The sequence below is a fragment of the Macrobrachium nipponense genome, chromosome 18, assembly GCF_015104395.2.
Source record: "Macrobrachium nipponense isolate FS-2020 chromosome 18, ASM1510439v2, whole genome shotgun sequence".
In the NCBI taxonomy this organism is placed as follows: Eukaryota; Metazoa; Arthropoda; class Malacostraca; order Decapoda; family Palaemonidae; genus Macrobrachium; species Macrobrachium nipponense.
In genome coordinates, this window is record NC_087211.1 from 18,333,114 (window position 1) to 18,357,770 (window position 24,657).

Consider the following 24,657-nt stretch of genomic DNA (forward strand, 5'->3'; position numbering starts at 1 on the left):
AAGATTCTAACAACAAGGAAAATGTTTGCCATGATATCTTTCCCAATTTCAATGGTTCCAAACTTCAGACTAAGAGCTTAACACTTTAATTTCAATTTTCCACAGTGAAACAACTTCACACAAAATGAAAACTTGGCATTCTAATAGTAGTTCAGTTTTGTCGCTTTGAGAGTAAGCACATGCAATAATGAAGAATACTGTACTTATTTCAGAGCTTTTCTGATTACTGCACAGCTACAGCATTGCATTTCTTCTAGTTAGCTACAAAAGAAAATATACCCTAATTCACTTTGGTCTACTGCATATTACATAGCACCATCGGAACTCTTCTCTTTATAGGGTCCCTTCACTGTCTTCTGTCATGTGACCTTTCCACCAGAACTCACATCAGATCTACATTTTGATACCCTCTTCCCAAAGTTTCCCTGGTCTTTGTATAAGCATTCATCTTGCTGCTTACAAATCTATCGCCACTCTGACTATCTGTTCATAATCCTTTCTCTTAACATGTCCTGGGTACCTTAGTCTTTGGAATCTGTTATTCTTATCCTGCCTATAAAAACCATGTCTCTTAGTCTATTCCTTCGTAATTCACAACAACTCACAAGTTGTATATGAAAGCAAAAACAAATAAAAAATTAAATGACTCAGACAAGTGACTGTCTGACACATTCAAAACCCAGACAAGTGACTTGCTGATATAAAATATCCTTCACCTCTTTAATTTTATAATCCATAAATCCATGATGTGATACACATAATCTCACAATGATATTATCCAAAAATACAAATAAAAACAAAAATTAAACATTAAAAAGAAGAAAGATAACTGCAATTCTTTACAATGTTATGGCATACACTGTATAAGGATATGTAGGCAGCAAGCCCAGCTACTGGGGCAACGGTAAACAACAGAACTCTATGTGATAACAACCCTGTCATGGAGGAAACGGCAAAAGAGCAAATGTTTGGGGCATTCTGAAACGTATCACGGAGATATTCATTTGGCGTACAACCCTTTTCTATACACGGCACTCACCTGTCCGCCGTTGACTTCTGGGCCTAGGTCACCTTGCACCATTTCTGCAGGTACAAAACTGATATTGTCTCCTTCCTGAACAACTACGTATGTCTGGCCTGAACCTGTTACCACACCTGTGGAATGAATCAAAATACATATTTAATTAATGATGGTAAAAATAAAGCGAGGGTATCTGACATGGAGATTTTGATAAATGGCAAAATAAAAAAAATGACATGGAATCCATAGAAAGGAACTAGAGCAGGAAGAAATTACAATGGAATAGGTTAGCATGGGTGACCAAGCACCAGATTGTAAGTGTTAGGGTCATGTACATTTTCCTTCATCTCTAGCACAAAAATACTGGCTACACTACACAAGTACGTATAATGACTTATAATGACCAATTTAAAGCTATAGACAAAGCCTTCAGAATAAAATGAAATGGAATATAGAATTTTGGCCAAAGGCAAAGCTCTTGGACATATGAGTCCATTCACCCCTGAAACTGAAATAGACAGTATAAAGGTTTGAAAAATATAACAAGAGTAAATAAAACTTGCAGATGAATCAATTGTTAGGAAAGGGTGGAAAGTACAATGGAAGAAAGAGAATATGAACAGAGGTACAGTACTATAAGGAAACCCTAAGTATGAGGAGACTTCAACCACCACAAGAATAAAACTAAATACACGAGGTCTCAAGAAAATGAACTTACACTGTCCTTCAACCATCTGTAACGTCTGTTCGGAGCCATTGTCTGCTGTTTGCAATATAGCTTGTCCTGAAGAGAGGGCCTGTTGCAATTCTTCCAAGGTTGTAGGGGCGGCTTCTTGCTGCTGCTGCTGTTGGCTCTGATCATCACCTACTGTCTCCTCGGTTGCCTGCTGTACCTGCTGACGTTGAACGGCTTGTCCTTGCTGCACAACCTGAGAGCCAAGAACAAAAGTGGAAATTACCCATACTCTAACAAAATTCATTCCCTTATACCATGATCGTAGTTGGTATGCGAACTGTATTCATATCATGCAATTTACCTTCCAAAAATCTCATCCCCATATTAATGATTACAGTATTACAAATATTTACTCCTTTACAAATGGTAATGAAAATTGTTGCATGATGCCTCATAGACTGTGCTTAATTACATCAGCTACAAGAACTAACTATATGATACCGAGGACAAAAAATCTTGATCAAATAACGTACTTGTTGTACTGTCTGTGTAGGTTGTGCCTGCTGTACAGTTTGCGCATGATGTGTTTGTTGTTGCGCTACCTGTTGTGCACCAATGCCTTGTACTTTGGCAATATTTCCTTGTTGGTCCACAGTACCTGCAAGAGCCATACAAAATTATACGGACTGAAACAATTGAGCAGGATAGTTTATTTCATAAATTCCCAATAAATCACGACACAGTACACAAATGAATGTATGTAGAAATAACATAAATGGATGTATAAAAAAGTTTAAAAAATGTGCTCTAATGAACAAGATAATAAATCATTGACCATCAATTTCTAATTTGAAAATAAATTCTCTCAAAATAGGATAAAGACTCTAGGGCATTTTCACTTATAATTTCAAAAGTGCAGGGATGCTTAAACACAGAACAACTGAAGTCAGCTTTGGAAGACATTAGAAATATTATGACCGGATTAGTGTCCATGCAAAATTTAAAAATCTTCATAAAAATTCCAAGGCTATCTTTTTAAGTTAAATGTGGACAAAGGGCAAGTTCTCAAATCCTTATAAACTAAACATATGAAGTCATCAGTTCAACAAATATTTCTAATGCATGAGAAAATAAAAAGCATTCTCACCTATTATATTCGGCATCACCTTCCGAAACTGTGGACCAGGCTTTTTGGTTGGATTCGTGGATCCTTTATCTAATAAGAAAGCATATTTCTTTGTTTCAGCAGCAGTGGCTCCACTCTGCTGTACTGCTTTGGCTGCTGGAGTTTGTGGGGCTGCCTTTGGCGGCTGCTGGACTGTGGTACTATACTGGGCATTGGCTGAAATGATGAGAGCACTTTTCACTGCATGTGCTATTATATTAAGGAGATTTATACTGTGACTATAAACATTTACTTAGAAAGAATCAACAAGTTACTGTTGGAAATTTTCAACTAAAATGGGAACCCTTGTTTTCATAAGAAAAAAATTTATACTGAATAGTTCATATCCATTATAATAATAAATCTTAAGACATATTCTCTTGACATTCCCTTCTATCTCAACTTATTCATTTGCTAACTGTTTCCACAATAACCAAGATAATCAATTCAAAACATAAGAATAACTAGTCCTACCAATCTTACATACTTGAAGATTAGGTCACAACTAATTAGATATTATTTTTCTATATCAAATGTACTATTCAATTTATTGTCTCCCTTTCATTTTCGTAAAGTAACTTGTACTGAACTCGTTAGATATATATGAATTAAAGCATAATGGCTGCACGACTCAATTAACTTTGATTCAATGGATTGTCTCCTATAGTCATGTCTTACTTTTCATAATGAAAGTAAAAGTTCCCAAAACCATTTCACTCTAACATAAAATAAATGTAAACTACTATTTCAAACACCTCAGTAAATGTAAACTAAATGGGAATTTACATTTTGTTTCCTCTGCTGTAGTAAGACCTGCCTCTTCACACTGTGCTGCAATATCTAAGATCCCTCTCACCTGCAAAGAAAATAAAAGCTTAAAATTATAGAATTTCATAGATCCTGTAAAAATAATTACCTGATAATTAAGAACAAGAACATTCATTCCATAGCAGGAACAAAAGCAATCATGAAAAGTAATCAGATTTGTAAATTGGTCCGAGCCCACACGTCTAATCCAAGTCCCTTATTTTCTTGAGTAGTGTACCATCAATAACAGACACCAGAGGACATGGGTCCTTGCTCACAAACTGCCTGCTTAACCTCTATAAACCAAACAACACTAAAGTAAGTCTAAGCCTCGTATATGACTATTCCATAAATGTATGAAACACCTGTACCTTGAATGCTACAATTAGAAAGTTAGAATTGACCAAGTCCTTTCTACTCTCTAAAATTGTCTGATGGTTTTGTTCAGTTTTCATTCTTCTGTTCAGCACTTTTCCTACCCAACTATCCAACTTCTCAAACTTATTTTGCACAAAGTTTTATCTCACCAAAGAATAAATATGGCTCCTTGCTTTGCTTACACTTTACTAATAATACTTCAAAGGAAAACAACTTGGATTTTCAAAAGTCAAGTTTCCAAATTCTACAGAGAGTAGTTTCCCAACGCTGACCATAAAGGAGCACTTAACTTTGTTACAAACTTTTGGAGTGGGAAAATATAACAACCATACTCAGACTTGATTTCAACTATTCAAGAACAGTTCAACAGCTACTTAAGTACAATAAAGACTTAAAACATCTGAAATGTGCCTACAACCATCATCAAAATCTTTACATCAGCTTTTTACTTAAAATGTGTGCTTTCTATCAATACCTATTTGAACTAGGTGTTCCTCAAAATAATACCCTTCATCAAATGCTTCTATTATCTACCTTCTTAAATGACAAACTTCCTCCTCCTCTTCTCATATGCCTAAACCACCTCTTAGCCTCCAAACAACCACTGTATAACAGTAAACCAATACCACATTCCTCCATCAGTTTTGAGCACTATGAAATACATATATAACTTCAACCTGCTATATATGATACTGATTTTCACTAAATTATAACAACTTAGAAACTTATTTCCAAGCTGCAGCTACTCCTAAGGTTACTGACCGTTCTTTTTTCTTTTCCAAATCACAGCTTTGATAGTACATGTCTCCACAACTATGGGGTTCTGCTTTGTTAATTTATATTTTAAAATCTAAATATTTTCTTCATTGAGGCAAATTCTCAACTAATTACCAAGGGAATGGACAAATGATCAGACCAATGAATATAAGGCTGGATTACTTAAAAATGCAAGTTTTCCTAAAGTACTAAAATATTGAAAATAAAAATGAGACTTACCTGGAGGGCACGGCCTAATTTAAGGAATGCGGCAAGCTGTTCTTGTTCAACCATGACCTTGCCTGTAAAATAAAAGGTCACCCAATATTTGATTAAGCAGTTAATAGTATTTTGTACTGGTTTATTGTATCTGCTTATTGCATGTGTATATGAACTTGATAAAAAGTATGCCCTCTGGTTATTTCCTGCCTACCTGCCTCACCTCCTCCATTTTAAACTTTTTACATTTTACAGCCCTCATTTAAACTTCCTATGAAGTGAAAATTACCATATACTCTGCCATTGCAATTGTAATTAACCTTTTCATACTCATACCTCATGAAGCCAACAGTTACAAATATCTTTGCGAGAGAAAAAGTCATAGTAAAGCCACCAAATCATAGAATATTATTTCCTTGGCTTAAAACAATGCAGATAAACAACTGTAGAAAATGCAAATTCATTTCGTAGGATAAAACAGAATCTTAGATAGTAGCTATGCTGAAGGTTGAAAAGCATCTACACTCTGGCAAAAGCTCAAATAAAAAATAAAAGTAAAAAGTGAAGGGTGAAACAGCCTTCAACAAAGTGAATGGTCAAACTGCTACTAAGAATAAGGTAAAGGGTCACAGCAATAAAGAAAAAGTGAAAGATCAAATAGTCTCCAAGACTATGGCTTAAGACCAAACTGCCCTAAAGTTTTTAAACTTTAATAGAACCATCTGATGTTAGATTGAGAAATGCATCTGGCTCATGGACAAAAGTTTGCATAACATTCCCAATCATGTCATCAAAGGAATCTGAGGAACATTCTGACAATTTAGACTATTGCCTCCCCAATGCAGACCAGAAGATGCATCCATATCATCTTAGAACATCATCACAGTGCAAATTTCTAGTCCTATGGGCTCTACAAAATAGTCATCATAACCTCCTGTTAAAGTTATTACATAGGCACCTTAAGGTCTCCATGAGAAATATTCTAAGCAAGTTTCTCTAAATCCACACCCCTGATTGAACAACTCTCTCTCCCCCTCCTCACAAAGTTTACAATAAAACTTACTGAGGCACTAATATACAGGCTGAGACATAGTAACTGTTAATCTTTCAGTCCTAGGTAAATCACCTTCAACTCTAATATATGGAAGTTCCTGGCTGAACTAGATGGCTGCGTACTCGCCTCCCGACACCTGGTAGCGTGAATTTGCTCCCAGCTACAGCCAGCGAGGAATCAAAGGAATCTATTTCTTGTGATTAGAAATTAATTTCTCGAAATAATGTGGTTTGGGATCCCACAATAAGCTGTAGGTCCCGTTACTAAGTACGTAACCAACTGGTTCCTAGCAACGTAAATAAAAATCTAATCCTTCAGGGCAGCCCTAGGAGAGCTGTTAATCAGCTCAGTGGTCGAGAAACAGCCGATTGCAGACGTCATTTCCCCCCCCAAAAAAAAATTAAATTAAATAAAAAAAATAAAATAAAAACCAGGTGAAATTGATGTTCAGACTGGCAAAATCACACTTAAGGCTGTTACAATCAAATATTGTGCATGTTTTAAACCCCCTTTTGTTAATCTATAGGAAAAAGTATCTCTAAATTACACATCTTCTACCAGCCAAGTATACTCAATCAGCCGAGATTTTGAGAATGCAAACAATATTGAATGCAAATGGTGTAAGATGACCATGCTTATATTCTGTAACATATATTTAACTTTTTCAAACTATCATTTTCTCCAGAAAATATGTTTAGGCCTATACAGCTTTTTGGTTGATAGAATTATGGATAGAGATTGTACACCTGTGACAAAGTGAGAACTTGCTCATCCTAACGTCTAATCATGGTAATTACTATCCATAGTAACTGCTGTAATTACAGTTGTTTTGTTTAGTATCAAAAGTTGTATCACTATAGCTGATTCACTCAAGGCAGATTCTTGGATGAGCCCTATGCTCATGAGACGTTTGTTTGGCGGCCGCTGATTGGCTGGTACCAGGAGGTAGCCAGCTCCCAGCCAATCAGCGATCGCCAAAAAAACGTCTCGTAGGCGTAAGGCTCACCCAAGAATCTACCTCAAGTGAACCAGCTAGTGATTCACTTGAATAACCTACAGTCTCTATCATTATTACAGATGTTTTGTTTACAGTGTCAATAGTTTGTCAGAGTTGTGACTGTAGCTAACCAGTGACAACTACCAACACTTCAAGGGTTAGCCTATCATTAAAAACCTTGGCAGGATTTTAAGGTTGTCACCAAATGCCTCTTTCATAATAATTTTCAATAATCTTAAATTCAATTATGGCTCATACTGTTTTCCTCACTAAATGGGCACGGGAACAATGCCATCTAGTGGGGACTGACTGAACCACTTTTGTTTACAAAAATCATATGATTCATTGGGGCGGATTCCGGATTTTTGTTAAGAGAGCAGATGCAAAATTTACTAAGAATTTTTCATTGAAAATCCTATTATTTCGAGTTCTAGCACGATTTAAGACCAGGTCTCTACTGTACATGCAAACAAGCTGACATCAGACTAACTTTGATAAAATAAACAAGCTCACTGAGCTAGAGTTGAAGATGAAAGTGATGCTTAAAGATGTTTACCACCAGAAAATACCAGGAAATACTGACTAAAGGAAGATGGAGTCAACGAACCATGAACCACTTCCTTGGTATAATTTTTATTTGTATGGTGTTTTTATGTTGCATGGAACCAGTGGTTATCCAGCAACGGGACCAACGGTTTTACATGACTTCCGAACCACATTGAGAAGGAACTTCTATCACCAGAAATACACATCTCTAACCCCTCATGGATGTATGTCCTCTAGACAATAACCCGTAAAAGCTTGCACTATACAAGTTCTTTGGACTTCATAAATACATATTGAATTGTCATCAAGGGGTTCAATTAACAATTATTACTGTACTTACCATTATACATAAAATCTATGACCGCTCGTAAACTGGTGTAAGAATATCCATTGAATTTTATAAGATGGCTTCTAGCTGGATTACCCTTCAATAAACCCTGAGAAAGAAAATAAATCATATTGAAAACAACTTAAAAAATATTGGAATTATGACAAACTGCCTATACATACCTCAAATATATGAAACAGATTGCAAAGACATCTTCACTTCAACAATTACTCAATCTTTACTAAAGCAGAAGAATCTAGGTGTGCACAATACCAAAGTCGTCCTCCAATAAGCTTTGCACTGACAAGAAAGAAACTATAGCTGGTCTTACCTCTAAATATGGACTGCAGGCAGATATAACAGCCTTATGAGCTTTGACTTGGCGTCCCTCACATTCTAAACCAACGTCGACAAAACGACCTTCCTCATAAAGTTGACGCAAATACTCCAGCAAGACAGAGGAATGATCGCACCACTGGATTTCCACAGGCGGCATTATTCAAAGCTTCTGCAAAATGAAAATAACCTTATAGTAACAAAACTTGAATTACTTAAAATGATATTGTAATGATACAATTAAGTTTGTTCATACTTACCTGGCAGATATATATATAGCTGTATTTTCCGAAGTCCGACAGAAATTAAAAAACTTACGACACACGTAGTGGGAGTCAGGTGGTTAGTACCCATTCCCGCCGCTGGGAGGCGGGTATCAGGAATCATTCCCATTTTCTATTCATAATTTTTATTTCCACTGTCTCCTGAGGGGAGGTGGGTGGGTACTTGATTATATATATCTGCCAGGTAAGTATGAACAAACTTAATTGTATCATTACAATATCATTTTGTTCATGAAACTTACCTGTCAGATATATATATAGCTGAATCCCACCTTTGGTGGTGGGAGTAGACAGAATAGAAGATTTTAGGAAACATATATATGCAGATAAATGATATCTTGATTCCTTACTGTTAGCATAGCTGACTTCGTGGTTACTGCCGCGTAAGTCTGCTTGTGCTACTAGAGTTGCCAGCGAGGTAGAGACCTATATAGCTGGTGCACTCAAGATGATCTGTCAACGGCGGGCGTGACCACGATGTGACTAGACCATTGACATACAATGAGGGCAACGAAGTAAAAAACCACCTGGCCTAGTCTACCAAAGGTATTTCACTAAACTAGACTAAAGAAGGGAGAAAACCGCCTCGGGCGGTCAACCCCAACACAAAAACCACACACAATTAAAAGCTCACCTAACCACTAAAGGAAAGGATGAGTGCTACCTCCTGCCCCCAAAACAGTGTCTGCAGCGACGTATGGTCCAAGCGACGAGCAATGTTCGTATGTCGCTTTCACCTCCCGCAGGTAGTGTGAAGCGAACACCGAGTTGCTCCGCCAATATGTGGCACTACAAAATGTCACTGAGTGCCATATTTCTGTGAAAGGCTATCGAGGTCGAAATAGCCCTCACCTCGTGGGCATTCACTTTTAAAAGCTTCATGTCACTATCACTACATGTGGAATGAGCTTCCTTAATGGTGTCTCTCAAGAAGAAAGAAAGCGCGTTCTTTGACATGGGAAGATCAGGCTTCTTAACAGAGCCACAAGTTGCCCGAAGGTCCTCTACAGTCCTTCGTTCTGTCTAGATAGAATTTGAGAGCCCTGACAGGGCACAGGACTCTCTCTGGCTCATTACCCACGATCTCTGTCAAACCCTTGATTTCAAATGTCTTGGCCAAGGGTTGGACGGGTTTTCGTTCTTTGCTAAGAACATAGGGCTTAAAGAACAAACAGCATCAGAGTTCTTAAACCCAACATGCTTGCTTATAGCCTGGATCTCACTAACTCTCTTCGCCGTCGCCAGAGCAGTTAGAAAAAGTGTCTTCCTTGTAAGGTTTCTAAGCGAAGCTAAGTTGAGAGGTTCAAAAATACTGGACGTCAAAAACTTTAGAACAATGTCTAAGTTCCAAGAAGGGACTCTTGGTTGAGGTACCTTCGAAGTCTCGAAAGACTTAAGAAGATCATGAAGGTCTCTGTTTGTTGGCTAAGTCCAGTCCTCTATGCTAAAGACTACAGAAAGCACACTTCTGTAGCCTTTTATCGTAGGCACCGCTAAGCGAAATGATATTGTTAAGATACAATAAAGTTTTGTACATACTTACCTGGCAGATATATACTTAGCTATAGACTCGGTCGTCCCGACAGAATTTCAAAACTCGCGGCACACGCGACAGGTAGGTCAGGTGATCCACCATTCCCGCCGCTGGGCGGGGCGGGGGTCTGGAACTATTCCCGTTTTCTAAGCCATAATTTCTCTTACACTGTCTCCTGAGGGGAGGATGGCGTGGGCCATTAATCGTATATATCTGCCAGGTAAGTATGTACAAAACTTTATTGTATCTTAACAATATCATTTTTGTACAAGTAACTTACCCAGCAGATATATACTTAGCTGATTGGCACCCTTGGTGGCGGGCAAGAGACAGCTAAAAACAAAATAATACTTAACTAAATACATTAAAAAACAGGGAAAAAACCTATGTTCTTGGATAACATAATCCATAGTTCCTACCTTATTGGGCTGAAGACTTCATGACTACTGTCGATGAGTCTGCTTGCCTCAAGAGTTTCAACGAGGAATGAACCTATGGTTGAATAACTCTTTGGATCGTGTCAATGGGGGCTAGCCCGCTTACGCGACAGAGCCTATACTGGATCGTACCAATGGGGGCTGACCCACTTACATGGTAGAGCCTTGACCTTTTGTCATATCAATGGAGACTCGCCCTCTTACATGACAGAGTTAAGGTTATTAAACAAATCACAAAGAGCACTGAAGCCAATCCCGATCACCTGACCATGTTAGTCTTGTTACAATCTATGAATTGTAAGAGGGTCCCTATTCCCTCTGACAATTAAACCAATAAAAAACAACCACCAATAAACAGTAATTTAAGCCTTAAACTAAATAGGAAGGATTAGCCTCAGCCCCTTCTCCCAGCACTGAATTCGCCGAAACATACGCTCCCAGAGCAAAGCACTTTTCGTACGAAATTTTAACATCTCTTAGGTAATTCGAGGCGAACACCGAATTACATCTCCAAAATGTCGACTCTATAAGAGCCTGAAGCGACCATGTTTTGTGAAAAGCCATCGACGTAGCTATGGCTCTCACTTCATGAGCTCTCACTCTGAGAACCTTGAAATGCTCTTCTTCGCATTTAAGGTGAGCTTCCCTTATTACATCTTTTATGAAGAATGTAAGGGCGTTCTTAGAAATCGCTCTTTTCGGATCTCTTACAGAGCACCAAAGACTTTCTTCTGTACCTTTCAGCAACTTCTTCTTCTCCAGGTAGAACTTGAGTGCCCTGACTGGACACAAAGTCCTTTCTAGTTCTCTCCCTGTTAATGAAGATATTCCTTTTATCTCCAAAGCTTCTTGGCCAAGGTTTGAGGGATTTTCATTTTTCGCATAGAAAAAATGGTTGAAAGGAGCAAATCGCTGAATCTTTCTTAAACCCCACTTTACCTTCCAAAGCTTGCAACTCGCTCACTCTCTTGGCTGTTGCTAACGCAAAAAGGAATAAAGACTTCTTGTTAAGTCCCTAAACGAAGCTGCGTGAGGGACGGTACAAATTTTTCCGACATTAGGAACTTGAGGACCACATCCAAGTTCCAGCTAGGCTTCTTGATTACATGTTCTTTCGTGGTCTCAAAAGACCTTATAAGGTCATGAAGATCTTTATTGTTTGTCAGATCTATTCCTCTATGTCGAAAAACTGAGGCCAGCATACTTCTGTAACCCTTCACTGTGAAACTGCCAGGTTACAGTCTTTTCTCAAATATAGGAGAAAATCTGCGATTTCAGTTACAGAGGTACTGGAGGAGGATATTTTCTTTTCCCTACACCATCTTTCTAAACAACTCCCCACTTCGACTGATATACTTTAGAAGTGGAGACTCTTCTGGCTCTTGCAATAGCCTTCGCCACTTCTCGTGAAAAGCCCCTTGCTCTGACAAGTCCTTCGACAGTCTGAAGGCGGGTCAGACTTAGAGCGGGGAGGTTTTTGTGAAACCTGTCGAAGTGGGGTTGTTTGAGAAGATCGTTCCTTAGTGGAAGCGATCTTGGATCCACACTAACCACTCCAGCACCTCTGTGAACCAATCGAGAGCCGGCCAAAAGGGAGCGATGAGGGTCATTCTTGTTCCTTCCGAGCAAGCGAACTTCCTCAACACTTCTCCTACTATCTTGAAAGGAGGGAAGGCGTACGCGTCCAAGCCCGTCCAATCTAGCAGAAAGCTGTCTACTGCTACTGCTTGAGGATCCGAGATCGGGGAGCAATAGGTTTCTAATCTGTGGTTCTTGTTGGTCGCGACAGGTCTATATTGGGCCTTCCCCACAGCTGCCACAGTTGTTGGCAAATCTGAGGATTGAGAGTCCATTCCGTGGGTAGGACTTGATCTTTTCTGCTTAACAAAAGATCTGCCCGGACATTTTTCTCTCCCTGTACAAACCTTGTGAGGAGAGAGATCTTCCTTTCTGTGCCCAAATCAGCAGATCCTTTGCTGATTCGTACAGGGAAAAGGAATGCGTCCCCCCTTGCTTCTTTATATAAGCGAGGGCTGTTGTGTGTCCGAGTGAATCTGAATCCCCAGACCTGAGACCTGTTCCTCGAAATGAACCAAAGCTAGATGAATGGCTGTTAGCTCTTTCTTGTTGATGTGCCAGGACACTTGTTCTCCTTCCCAAATGCCTGACACTTCTTGCGAACCTAGGGTCGCTCCCCACCCTGAATCTGAGGCGTCTGCAAACAACGCTAGGCGCGGGTTCTGTAAGCGAAGGGAGATTCCTTTGCTTAGTTTCGTGGATCTAACCACCAACGGATATTCTCCTTGATCCGTTTCGAGATTGGAAAAGTCTCTCCCAGATTGTGGACTTCCAATCCCACTTCTCCTTCAGATAAAATTGAAGGGGTCGTAGGTGAAGTCTTCCTAAGGAAACGAACTGTTCCATCGAGAGAGGGTCCCCAGCAAGCTCATCCATTCCCAAAATCGCGGAACAATGTTCTTTCCTTAAGAAGACTGACACCTTTTCTAGGCAGCGTTCTCTCCTTTCCTGCGAAGGAACGCTAGAAAATCCCGAGAATCCATCTGAATCCCCAGATAGACAATACTTTGCTGGGGAGTCAGCATGGATTTCTCGTGATTTACTAAAAGTCCTAAGGACTTTTGTCAACTTTAGAGTCACTAAAAGGTCCTCCAGACATTTTTTCTCCGATTGGGCTCTTATTAGCCAATCGTCCAGATATAACGAGATCCTGATCCCTTCCAGATGTAGCCAATAAGCTACATTCTTCATGATGTCCGTAAAGACTTGAGGGGCAGTCGAAAGTCCGAAGCACATCGCTCGGAACTGGAACACTTTCCCTTGGAACATGAACCTCAGATATTCCTTGCTGCCGGATGAATTGGCACATGGAAATACGCATCCTGAAGGTCCAGGGACACCATCCAGTCCCCTGGACGAAGAGCAGATAGAACAGAGGAAGACGTCTCCATTGAAAATTTCTTCTTCAAGACAAAGAAATTCAGGGCACTGACGTCTAGAACTGGTCTCCATCCCCCCGATGCTTTCGGTACCAGAATAGTCGATTGTAGAATCCTGGGGACTGGAGATCTTGAACCAGTTCTACCGCTTCCTTGGAAAACATCTGTTCCACTGCTTGCAACATAGCAAGCTTTCGGACCGGATCCGAGTATCTGGCGGTTAACTCCCTTGGAGTTGTCGTCAAGGGAGGATTTTCCCTGAAGGGGGATCAAGTATCCTTTTTTCAGGATAGAGAGGGACCAGGAGTCCGCTCCCTTCTGCGCCCAGACTTTGGCAAAGTGGAGTAGCCTGGCGCCTACTTTCGTCTGGAGGACTTGCTGTTTTTCATCTAGACTTCCCGAAGGACCTTCTAGATGGTCTACTCTTTCTCTCTGGTCTTCGACCTCTAAGAGGGGCTCTAGAAGAGGAGGCCCCTCGAAAGGGCTGAACAAAAGAGGGTCTCTCTTTCTTCTCTATCGGCACTGCCGGCCTAAACTTCTTGGCTGAGTGCGTGAGTAGATCTTGAGTTGCCTTCTCCGTAAGAGATTTCGAAACCTCTCTAACCGTCTCTTGTGGAAAAAGGTGCGGGGATAAAGGAGCAAAAAGAAGAGATGTCCTTTGCAAGGGTGATACTGCTCTTGCTAAGAAAGAGCTAAAACAGATCTCTTCTTCAAAACTCCCGTCCCAAAAGAGAGGCAACTTCCACAGAACCGTCCATGACCGCTCTGTCCAGGCAAGCCAGGACGCTCGAAAGTTCCTCCATGGAAACAAAGTCCGTGTCCTGAGCTCTCTTCGCTAATGCTCCTAACGCCCAGTCCATAAAGTTGAAGACTTCAAGGGTTTTAAAGAGGCCCTTTAGAAGGTGGTCCAGCTCACACATGCCCCAAGTCGCCTTAGCAGACAGCAACGACTTCCTCTAGCAGAGTCCACTAAGGAAGCAAATCCGCATCCGCGGAAGAAGGCAGGCCTAACCCCATCGGCTCTTTGGTCTCGTACCACCTTCCTGGTTTGCCTGTTAACTTGGAAGGAGGGCAGGAAAAAACTGTCTTGCCCGCTTCCCTTCTGGAAGTCAACCACTCTGAAAAAGTTTTCAATGCCTTTTTCATACAAAGAGCGGGGCGCATCTTAACGAAGGAAGACGATTTAAGAGCTTTAGTGCTGGACATCAACGATCCTGGTGAAGGAGGGTCCGCAGGATGAAGGGAGTCTCCGAACTCCTTTAGCAGCAAAAGAGAAAGTCTCTTATAGTCCGAAACTGCTACATCTACAGGTTCTTCGTCTTCCGATACGTGGTCCAACTGATCTACAGAAGGAGATCGTTTTGGAGTGATCTGGCTCTTCCCGGGAGAAGAACTCCTTTCCCGAGAAGGGGAGTGCGGAACATTAGCACTCCTATACGAAGAGTGAGGCTCCTGTCTGTCGGCAACACTCTTGTGCCTACTAGACTCTTGTTGTCTAGGTTCGTCGGGTTCGTGGCGCTTGCTAGGCTCCTGGCGTCCTGATTCAGGGCGCTTGAACAGATCCCCGCGTCCTGATTCCTGACGCTTAACAGGCTCTTGGCGCCCTAACACTTGACGCCTAACGTACTCCTGGCGCCCTGTTCTCTGGCGCCCTAACTCCTGGCGCACCCTGACTCCTGGCGTCCTGACTCCTGGCGCCCTGACTCATGGCGTCCTGGCTCATAGCGTCCTGATTCCTGCCTTCTAGCAGAATCCTGACGTCCTGAATCCAGCGTTCTAAGAGGCTCTTGACGTCCCCCCTCCTTTCTTGCGTCTTGCTGCCTCTTTGCGCCTGTCTGGCTCCTGGTCCTGAAGACCCAAGGGATCCTGATACCTAAATCGGTTTTCCGGTTCCTTGTAGCTAAACCGCTCGAGACTTCTGCTCGATGCGCTGTGTCTAAGAGGGCGCTTCGGGGAAGCCAGCCTATAGGGCGAAAGGGCTCTTCTCTCAGGAGAACAACTCCTATCCGACGAGTCCTTGACGAAGGCGATAAACGCCCTGGAGATCGTGAGAGTTCTCTCCTATACGAAGAAGGACGCTTAGCGGAACTCTTCACAGGGAGCGAGACATCCTTCCTCCTTTGTAGAAGTCCTTAGCAAAAGAGCCTACGAGCGACGCTAACTGCTCTTGCAGATTAACCAAAAATTTCTTGGTCGGATCCTGAAGACAGGCTCCTCTTGTCTAGTCCTCTTAGGTCCCGAAGGCCAATCCTCGGGGAAAACGCTCTGGGCTGGAGTCAGCAGCGTCTCCTTTAGGCGCCTTCCAGGCTCTCTTCAAAGGGCGCGAACGGGAGGCCGAACTCCATCCTCGTTTAGGAGAGGAAGAGTCTGAGGCCGAAAAACACTCCTTTAGGACGCCTTTTCTGCTGGCAATCCGAGGCAGCCTGGGACTTAACAACAGGATCTGCCGAAGGGACGCCTGACCGTTGGGGATGTTTCTGCATCCTCCCTGCGGCTTTCGACATTCCTCCTCCCCTGGTCCTGGGAGTTTGGAAGAGGTCTAGGCCTAGGAGCAATGAGGAACCGGTCAGACGCCCCCTCCACTGCACTGGGGACACTGCACAAGTCACTATCACCACTCTTACCTTGGTTTAGAGCTCGTAGCTGAGCTTGAAGTTTCTTAATAGAAGCTTTTACATTTTCCCTCTCTGATGAAGAATCTTTGGATTCAGAACAGGGAGAAGCAGCTGAGGCTAAGGGAAAATTGTTAGAAGGAGAGTTAATTTCTTGTTCTAAGGAGCAAGATCTACTAGATGACCTAGCTGAAGCCTTCCTCACTCTATCTCTCTCAAGCTTCCTAACATATGATGATAATTCCTTCCATTCAAGCTCCGTAGGTTCTCGCATTCCACACAGGTGTTAATAAAAGAACATTCATTCTCCCTGCATTTAGCGCAAATACTATGCGGATCTAATGCCGATTTAGGCAGCCTAACCTTACAGTCTTCCCTACTGCAAACTCTAAACATAGGTGAAGCCTTAGCGTCAGACATCGTGAAAGAGTAGTCAAAACCAAAGTCGAAAAACAGTCCACAATAAGCGTATGCCAAGCCAGAGAAAAAACAGAATACGTCACCAAAAAACCAATCCAAATTCTCGGCAAACGAGTTGAAATCCAAGATGGAGGAACGAACAATAGGTGTTGTCCGTTCAACCGACAGAGAAATTATGGCTTAGAAAACGGGAATAGTTCCGAGACCCCGCCACCCAGCGGCGGGAATGGTGGATCACCTGACCTACCTGTCGCGTGTGCCGCGAGTTTTGAAATTCTGTCGGGACGACCGAGTCTATAGCTAAGTATATATCGCTGGGTAAGTTACTTGTACAAAACTTCATTTCTCAAGTAGAGAAGGAAGTCTGCGATCTGGCTCACAGAGGTAGAGGTGGAGGAAATGTCTTTCTTCCTGCACCAGCTCCGGAAAACAGCCCACTTGGATTGGTATACGGCAATAGAAGAAGGTCTTCTTGCCGTTGCGATTGCTTTCGCCACAGGTCTTGAAAAACCCCTCGCTCTGGCCAACTTCTGGATAGTCTGAACGCAGTCAGACTCAGAGGCGGGGAGGTTTTTGTGATACCTCTCGAAGTGGGGCTGTTTGAGTAGATCTATCCTTGGAGGCAGAGTCCTCGGAAAGTCTACAAGAAAGGACATGACCTCTGTGAACCAGTCGGTCGCTGGCCAGAAGGGGGCGATGAGAGTCATCCTCGTTCCCTCTGATGCCGCGAATTTTCTTATCACTTCCCCTAGGACCTTGAACGGGGGAAAGGCATATACGTCTAGTCCCGTCCAGTCCCAAAGAAGGGCGTCTACTGCTACTGCTCCTGGGTCTAGAACTGGTGAGCAGTACAGCGGGAGTCTCGTTGTCCTGGAAGTTGCGAAGATGTCTACGAGAGGACATCCCCATAACTTCCACAACCTCTGGCATATTTCCTGATGAAGAGTCCACTCCGTCGGCAGAAGTTGACCTTGTCGACTGAGCAGATCTGCACGGACGTTTTCTACCCCTGATATGAATCTCGTCAGTATAGAGACGTCTTGTGCCTTCGCCCATACAGGATCTCCTTTGCAAGGAAGAACAGGGATCGAGAGTGGGTTCCTCCCTGTTTCTTGAGATATGCCAGGGCTGTGGTGTTGTCCGAGTTGATCTGCACCACATTGCCGGAGACTTCGTTCTGAAAGAAACTGGAGCGCCAGATGAACTGCTGCCAGCTCCTTGAGGTTTATGTGCCAGGACACCTGTTCCCCTCTCCAGGTGCCTGACACTTCCTCCCCCCCCAGTGTTGCTCCCCACCCCGTGGAAGACGCGTCGGAAAAACAACACTAGGTCGGGTTCTGAAGCTTGAGGGAAAGACCCTCTGCGAGCTTCAAAGGGTCGGTCCACCATCTTAGGTGTTCCTTTACCTCTTCTGATAACACCAGAATCAAATCCAAAGTGTTTTGGTGCTTCCAATTGTCCGCAAGGAAGAATTGAAGAGGTCTGAGGTGCAACCTCCCTAGGGAAACAAACTTCTCCGTAGTGAGGAAAAGGGTGGCCCCCAGCAGACTCATCCATTCCCTCACCGAGCATGAATCCTTCCCCAGAAAGGTTGACACGTTGCTTAGGCAATCTAGTTGTCGCCCCTGGGACGGAAAAGCCCGAAAAGCCACCGAGTCCATCTGAATCCCCAGATAGACTAAAGACTGAGAAGGGGTCAGATGTGACCTTTTCGAGGTTCCAAGAAGCCCCAGGGACTTCGTTAACGTCAACGTCGTGTGAAGGTCCTCCAGACACCGGTCTTTCGAGGAGGCTCGTACGAGCCAGTCGTCCAGGTAGAGAGAGATCCTGACATTGGAAAGATGAAGCCACCTCGCAATGTTCTTCATCAGTAGGGTGAATACCATGGGAGCAGTGCTGAGTCCAAAGCAGAGAGCCCTGAATTGGAACACTTTTCCTTTCAGGACAAACCGCAGGTATTTCCTGGACTGGGGGTGGATGGGGACGTGGAAATACGCGTCCTGGAGATCTAGTGAAGCCATCCAATCCCCCGGTCTCAAGGCTCCCATCACTGACTGAGGTGTCTCCATCTTGAACCTCTGCTTGATGACAAAGAGGTTCAGGTTGCTGACATCGAGTACCGGTCGCCATTCCCCCGACTGCTTTGGCACCAGGAACAGTCTGTTGTAAAATCCGGGGGAATTCAGGTCGGAGACCTGTTCTACGGCGTGTTTCACGATCATCTGATCTAAAGCATCGTAAAGCACTTGTTGCTTTTCTCCCCGATAAGAAGGAGACATGTCCTGGGTGTCGTAGACAGCGGGGGTGGTTTCAGGAACGGGATCCGGTAACCCTTCTTTAAGATGTCCAAGGACCATTTGTCCGCACCTCTCTCTTCCCAGGCTTGCGCAAAAAGCTGAAGCCTGGCTCCAACCGGTGACTGAAGGACTTCTGCTTCACTTCTTGTTCTTGGCAAGCGCAGTGGCTCTGCCTCTGGAAGTGCCTCTTCCTCGAGGGGCTGGTCTCGAGGAAGAACTACCTCGAAAGGGCTTCGATTTCTTGAGAATCGAAACTCCCGAGGACGAAGGAACCGCAGGTCTCCTTGAAGATTGTGCGAGGAGATCTTGCGTGGCCTTCTCCTGTAGGCTGTAGAAATGTCTTTTACCATAGCCTGGGGGAAGAGATGATCCGAAAAAGGAGCGAAGAGCAAATCTGCTTTTTGTGACGGAGAGACAGATTTAGCTGTAAAATTGCAAAACAGGGATCTCTTCTTCAAGAGCCCTGTGCAAAAGTGAGCTGTAAGCTCCTCCGAATCATCTCTGACGGCCTTGTCCATACACGACATTACGCTGGACAGCTCCCCCAGACTAATCGAGTCGGAACTCCTAGACTTGGCATCCAGAACTCCCAAACACCAATCTAGAAAGTTGAAGACCTCTAACGTCCGAAAGAGGCCTTTAAGGTGGTAGTCCATTTCCGTAGTAGACCAGGAAACTTTCGAAGAGGACAGGTGAGACCTCCTCGAGGCATCCACAATGCTAGCGAAGTCTCCTTGAGCTGACGAGGGAAGTCTAATACCTACGTCTTCTCCCGTTTCATACCAAATGCCAGCCTTCCCACTAAGTCTCGAAGGTGGCAGGGCAAAAGAAGTCTTTCCCTGAGACTTCCTTTTCTCCATCCAGTCATGGACCTTACGAAGAGCCCTCTTAGTTGAAAGGGACTTCTTCATTCTGACAAATGCCGAGACCTTGTTGATCTTGGAAGAAGAAAGTTGTGAAGGAGGAGAGCGAGGAGCTTCCGGGTGAAACGTATCTCCAAACTCTGATTGAAGAAGGCGGGTCAATACCTGGTAGTCGGAAGAGACTGCCGCCAAAGGTTCTCATCATCCACTTCAACCGAAGCGTCGCTAACCTCTGCTTCCGACACAGGTGAAGTTGGAGGAAATAAGGCTGGACTAAGACTATCTGGTCTAAGTTTCAAGAGGCGCGTTGCTGTGAAGTGGAAGGCAAAGCTGACTCCTTAATAGAAACTCCGGTCGTATCTCTAAGACCTGAAGTAACTTGCAAAGTCTCATCAAAAACAGGTGGGAGACGACGAAAATCACATCTTCGTCCACCCGAGTCGTCCGCTGGCGCACACCTGGCGTCCGCTGGCGCACACCTGGCGTCCACTGGCGCACGCCTGGCTGCAACTAGCGCGGGATTTGGCGTCCACTCGCGCGCTGCTGGCGTCCGCTGGCGCACGCTTGGCGTCCACTGGCGTGCGAATGACATTTACTAAAGCGCGCTTAACATCTCGCGCGCGCTCTGCTTCCGCTGGTGCACTCTTAGATGCCACTGGCGTTCGCTTGGCTTCCGACCGAGCGTCAGGATCCTGAACTTGCACGAAGCGTTCACGCAAGTATCGAGCTCTCGCACCGCAAGCTTACGAGCGGGTAATACCGCTTCATGCGCAGAGCGAGCAAAATCCTCTTCACGTCCTCCAGAGAGCCGCTGGGGAGTCGCACGAACTCTAGCAGGCGAAGAAAGTGGAGAGATAGACGAGCGAGGAGGAGAGAGAGACCTTCTAGATCTCTTCACAGGCAGACGGTCATCCTCCTTTCTCCTGGGACGTGGTTGCGTCCCTTTCTTAGAAAGAGCATCAGCAAGTTGTTGCTGCAAAGAGCGCAGGATCTTCTCAGTAGGAGAGGATTCCTTGTCAGGTGACGGGCTGATCCTGTGAGAAGACGAGGGGCGAGGGGACGCCCTTCTTCCTTCTCCCAGAAAAACTGCCGTAGCACGCGCTCGAGAGTGACTGGGGCGCTCAACAAAGTCATCATCCGATGACTCCTTACGCTTCTTCTGTGGCGGGAAGGCTGCGAACACACTCTCAGGCGATGATCGCCTCTCGAGAATCCCAAAACTGGACGTGAAGCGTCACGATCACCAACGGCTCCTTTTTCCAGCGGGCGTGAAATAGAATGAGAGCTCCACCCCTTGTGCGGGGAGGAAGCCTCTGAAGAAGAGAAACACTCTTTCAGGAGGCGTGCACGCGCACGCTCCTTGGCAGTCTGTGTAACGTCAACAGATACTGCCGAAGGCACGTCAGATCGGTGGGCGTTCCCCGTAACCCTCCTGCGGCTTTCGACATGCCCTCTCCCTGAAACCTGGGAGTCCGGCAGCGGTCTAGGCCTAGAGGCGAAATGGGGCCGATCTGACGCACTCCACCAACGAAGGAGCACTGTCACTGCACTTTGCACCTTCACTTTTGCCTTCTAAGGCGAGCACTTTAGATTCTAAATTACGAATCGACTCTAAGATAAGTGTAAGGTGGATTTACCCTCCACAGGACACTGTTTCAGGGCCCGAAGGCAACACTACAGGGTTAGGAGTAGTGATTAAAGGAGGGTTAGTAGGAGAAACATGAACTTCCTGACGTTTACCTGAAACGCTCCTGGAGGAAGACCTCCTTAACCTATCCTGTTCAAGCTTACGCAGATAGGACTCATACGCTCTCCATCCAGAATCAGAAAGACACTCACATTCCTTGCAGCGACTTTCATACATACAATCATGCTCTCTGCAACTCTTACACAAAGTATGAGGGTCTACTGAGCTTTCAGTAGCTACCTCGACAATCACTCTTGGTACAAAACCTGGCGCTAGCCGAACTAGAACCAGACATCTTATTTTAAAGAGAAATCAAGCCAAAATCAATCAAATCCACAATTAACGTGTGCCTAGCCACCGATCCAAAAGTCAAGATACCAAAAAATCAAAAAGGGGTACTTATAGTAGCCAAGTTTCCTAAATTCAAGACGGAGGTGCTGAAAACTGTGTTTACAACACCGGCGACAGAAAAATTATGAATAGAAAATGGGAATGATTCCTGATACCCGCCTCCCAGCGGCGGGAATGGGTACTAACCACCTGACTCCCACTACGTGTGTCGTAAGTTTTTTAATTTCTGTCGGACTTCGGAAAATACAGCTATATATATATCTGACAGGTAAGTTTCATGAACAAACCATTATACGTAATAGTCACATACATACACCTAACCTAAAAGACCTAGGTCACACAGCTTAGTTCCTTTTCAAATATCAATGCATTACATTGTCTGTTAAGAGTAAAAGGTGATCTGAATGGTAAATTACTTTTGCTATTAAAATGCAACACTTAGTTTTTAAATCTGGAATTTCAGTAAGTCTTTCATCTACTATTTATGAACGAACCACACAACCCCGCCCTAGTCTAGACTTGGAACTTTGTGTTTTGCCATAACAGCTTCATAACATCTCCATGATACTTACCTGTTATAACTTACTATATGCTTCAAAAATTCTTTAAAAGGTTTTGATAGTCTCCAGCAATTCCATGCACCTTTAAATCTGAAAAAAAATTGAAAATACCAATTCTCATCTCCAGAAAAAATTTATATACTCTACAGCTAATAACACATTTAACACACAAAAGGATATGAATATGCAACACTATAACACTAGTACTTGTTTAGTTCAACTCAATCCAAAAGCACAAGCCATGACAGAAACCTTTCTATCCATTTAATACCATTTTATTATAGCAACCTGCAACTGGGTTGACTTGTATCACTACTACACTGATTTGAATCCTGAGAAATAAGCTTTAACAAGAACAGTTCTAACAAGTCAGAGCACCGACAATTCCGCACAGGACAATTCAGCTTAGAGACAATTCTGCGCATGACGATTCAGGGCAAGGGCTATTCAGCACAAAGACACTTTGCAAAATAAAATAAAAACATGGAAAACGAAGAAAACAGTCATCAAATTAATTTTTTATTTGTAACATATTAAATTTTAAAAAGTAGATAAAAATATTTATTGAAATGACATACTATAAAATATTCCCGTACAAAAATATTCATACTAATTTATCTCTGCAATTCATGAGGTAGCTTATATTTTGTAAGTAGTATTCCAATTTGTTTGCTCGATTCCCATATTTACTAACTGCCGTTTTTATTGTATTAGCTGTTCTCTGATAATTTGCTTTTTTTCTGGAATCGTCGTGTCCAGCTCTGATTCAGTATCCTTTTCTCTGCATTGTCTTGCTCCAATTTAAAAAACTCCACACGAGTATGCGTCATAACTTATTCCCATGAACTTCCATCAACATCAATTCGACCTCTGCATGTGTCTTGTGTACAATGTCATGACCCCTTTTCATTACGAAATTTTCTATCTAAACGACAGCAAAATCCATTTAATAGAATGTGATCACGTCCTTTCTCTGATAAAATCCTCTCCATGGTGCTTTTTTTTTATTATTTTTTTTTTAGCTCAGTGAATGTTTGTAAAAACTATGCTCCAGAAAAAGAAATATATCCAGTCTGAGTTTAGAAGAATACCAGTAACTATTATTCGCTTGTTGTTATAGCATAAATAACAACCGTCAATTGTTCGATGGTTGAAAGTGTAAACAATCTTAGATTCTTACCAATATTTTTAACTGCAAGTAGTTATTTTTTTTTTTCTGTCGCCAAATCAGAAATAAATTAATATAATTTTCAATATCTAATTTTAATAAATATCATATTTAATTTTTTGAATTTCAAAAATATTTTACAAATAAAAACTAATTTGATCACAGTTTTCTTAATTTTCCATGCTTTAGCTTTATTTCACCAAATTTTCTCTGCGCTGAATCGTCATGCGCTAAATTCTCTCTAAGCTGAATTGTCCTGCACGGAATTGTCGGCCCACGAACAAGTCAGATGGCAGGATAGAGTTAAAAATGATATCTTAAGGGAAATTACAAAAGTACACAATGTAGACAATATGATGAATGGGATATGGAAACAAACTGGACATGTCCTCACACAACCCCTGAAAAATATTATGCAACAGTCAGCTGGGCTCCTGTAAAAATCAGAGTTGGAAGACCCAGGGCTAGTATACTTGGATGAGAACCATGAGATGAAAAACTGGGGATGAGTGGAGATTTGTGACACATAAAGCATGAGAAAAACTTGAAGTGGCAGAATTTCACAGGGCTTTTGCATTACTGGCAATCTGGGTATGTTATGAAGTTGACTTTTGGTTTGATTTAATCACCAAGTTTACAAGATAAATTACATGACCATGTACAATTGACAAGAAAAGTGAAGATACAGTTTTCTTAAATCTTTGGACACCTGGAAACTATAGAAAGGGGGCGGAGCTTCAAAATCATAACGTTTGTTGCTTTCTAGATTTCCATTAACTTTACACAATAAAGATTCTGTAGAAGTCCTATAATCATTTAATCACTTATACTTGAATGTAGTAACAGGCTCTATTATTAGTATTCGTTAATGTTGGTTTGATAACATCAGTTCAGAGTAGCATATCGATCATCCTTTTTAAAAACCTACTGTGAAACCTTACTTATAAGTAATGCTTGACACTAAACTGACACAAAATTCATGCGTAATTGAAGTCGGATCTTAAAAAATTAGAAAAAATTTCTTAAAATTTGGGCAGTACTTGTGGAAATTGTAACAATACAGTAAAGAACGAAATATTATGATGAGAGAGAGAGAGAAGAGAGAGAGAGAGAGAGAGAGAGAGAGAGGAAGAGATGGAGCGGAGTGGAGGGAGAGACCGGAGGGGAGAGATGAGATGAGGCCGGGCGAGGGACCGAGGAGGAG

At 42.7% G+C, this 24,657-nt stretch overlaps 1 protein-coding gene across 8 annotated transcripts in view; it reads right to left on the reverse strand.

Annotated features, from left to right (window-relative positions):
• LOC135196902 (longitudinals lacking protein, isoforms H/M/V-like) overlaps nt 1-24,657 on the reverse strand; it is a 49,618-nt gene that overhangs the window by 21,086 nt on the left and 3,875 nt on the right. For 5 of the 8 annotated variants that reach the window (XM_064223712.1, XM_064223705.1, XM_064223711.1 and 2 more), the window contains exons 2-10: nt 22,298-22,375; nt 8,279-8,455; nt 7,960-8,056; nt 5,044-5,105; nt 3,649-3,718; nt 2,845-3,039; nt 2,231-2,355; nt 1,740-1,950; nt 1,040-1,155 (exon numbers count right to left, since the gene is read on the reverse strand). In XM_064223712.1, the coding sequence (XP_064079782.1) occupies nt 1,040-1,155; nt 1,740-1,950; nt 2,231-2,355; nt 2,845-3,039; nt 3,649-3,718; nt 5,044-5,105; nt 7,960-8,056; nt 8,279-8,443 (1,041 nt within the window). In that variant the 5' untranslated portion in view covers nt 8,444-8,455; nt 22,298-22,375. The remainder of the gene's footprint in view (nt 1-1,039; nt 1,156-1,739; nt 1,951-2,230; nt 2,356-2,844; nt 3,040-3,648; nt 3,719-5,043; nt 5,106-7,959; nt 8,057-8,278; nt 8,456-22,297; nt 22,376-24,657) is intronic. The other 3 variants (XM_064223708.1, XM_064223709.1, XM_064223710.1) reach the window with 2 other exon arrangements.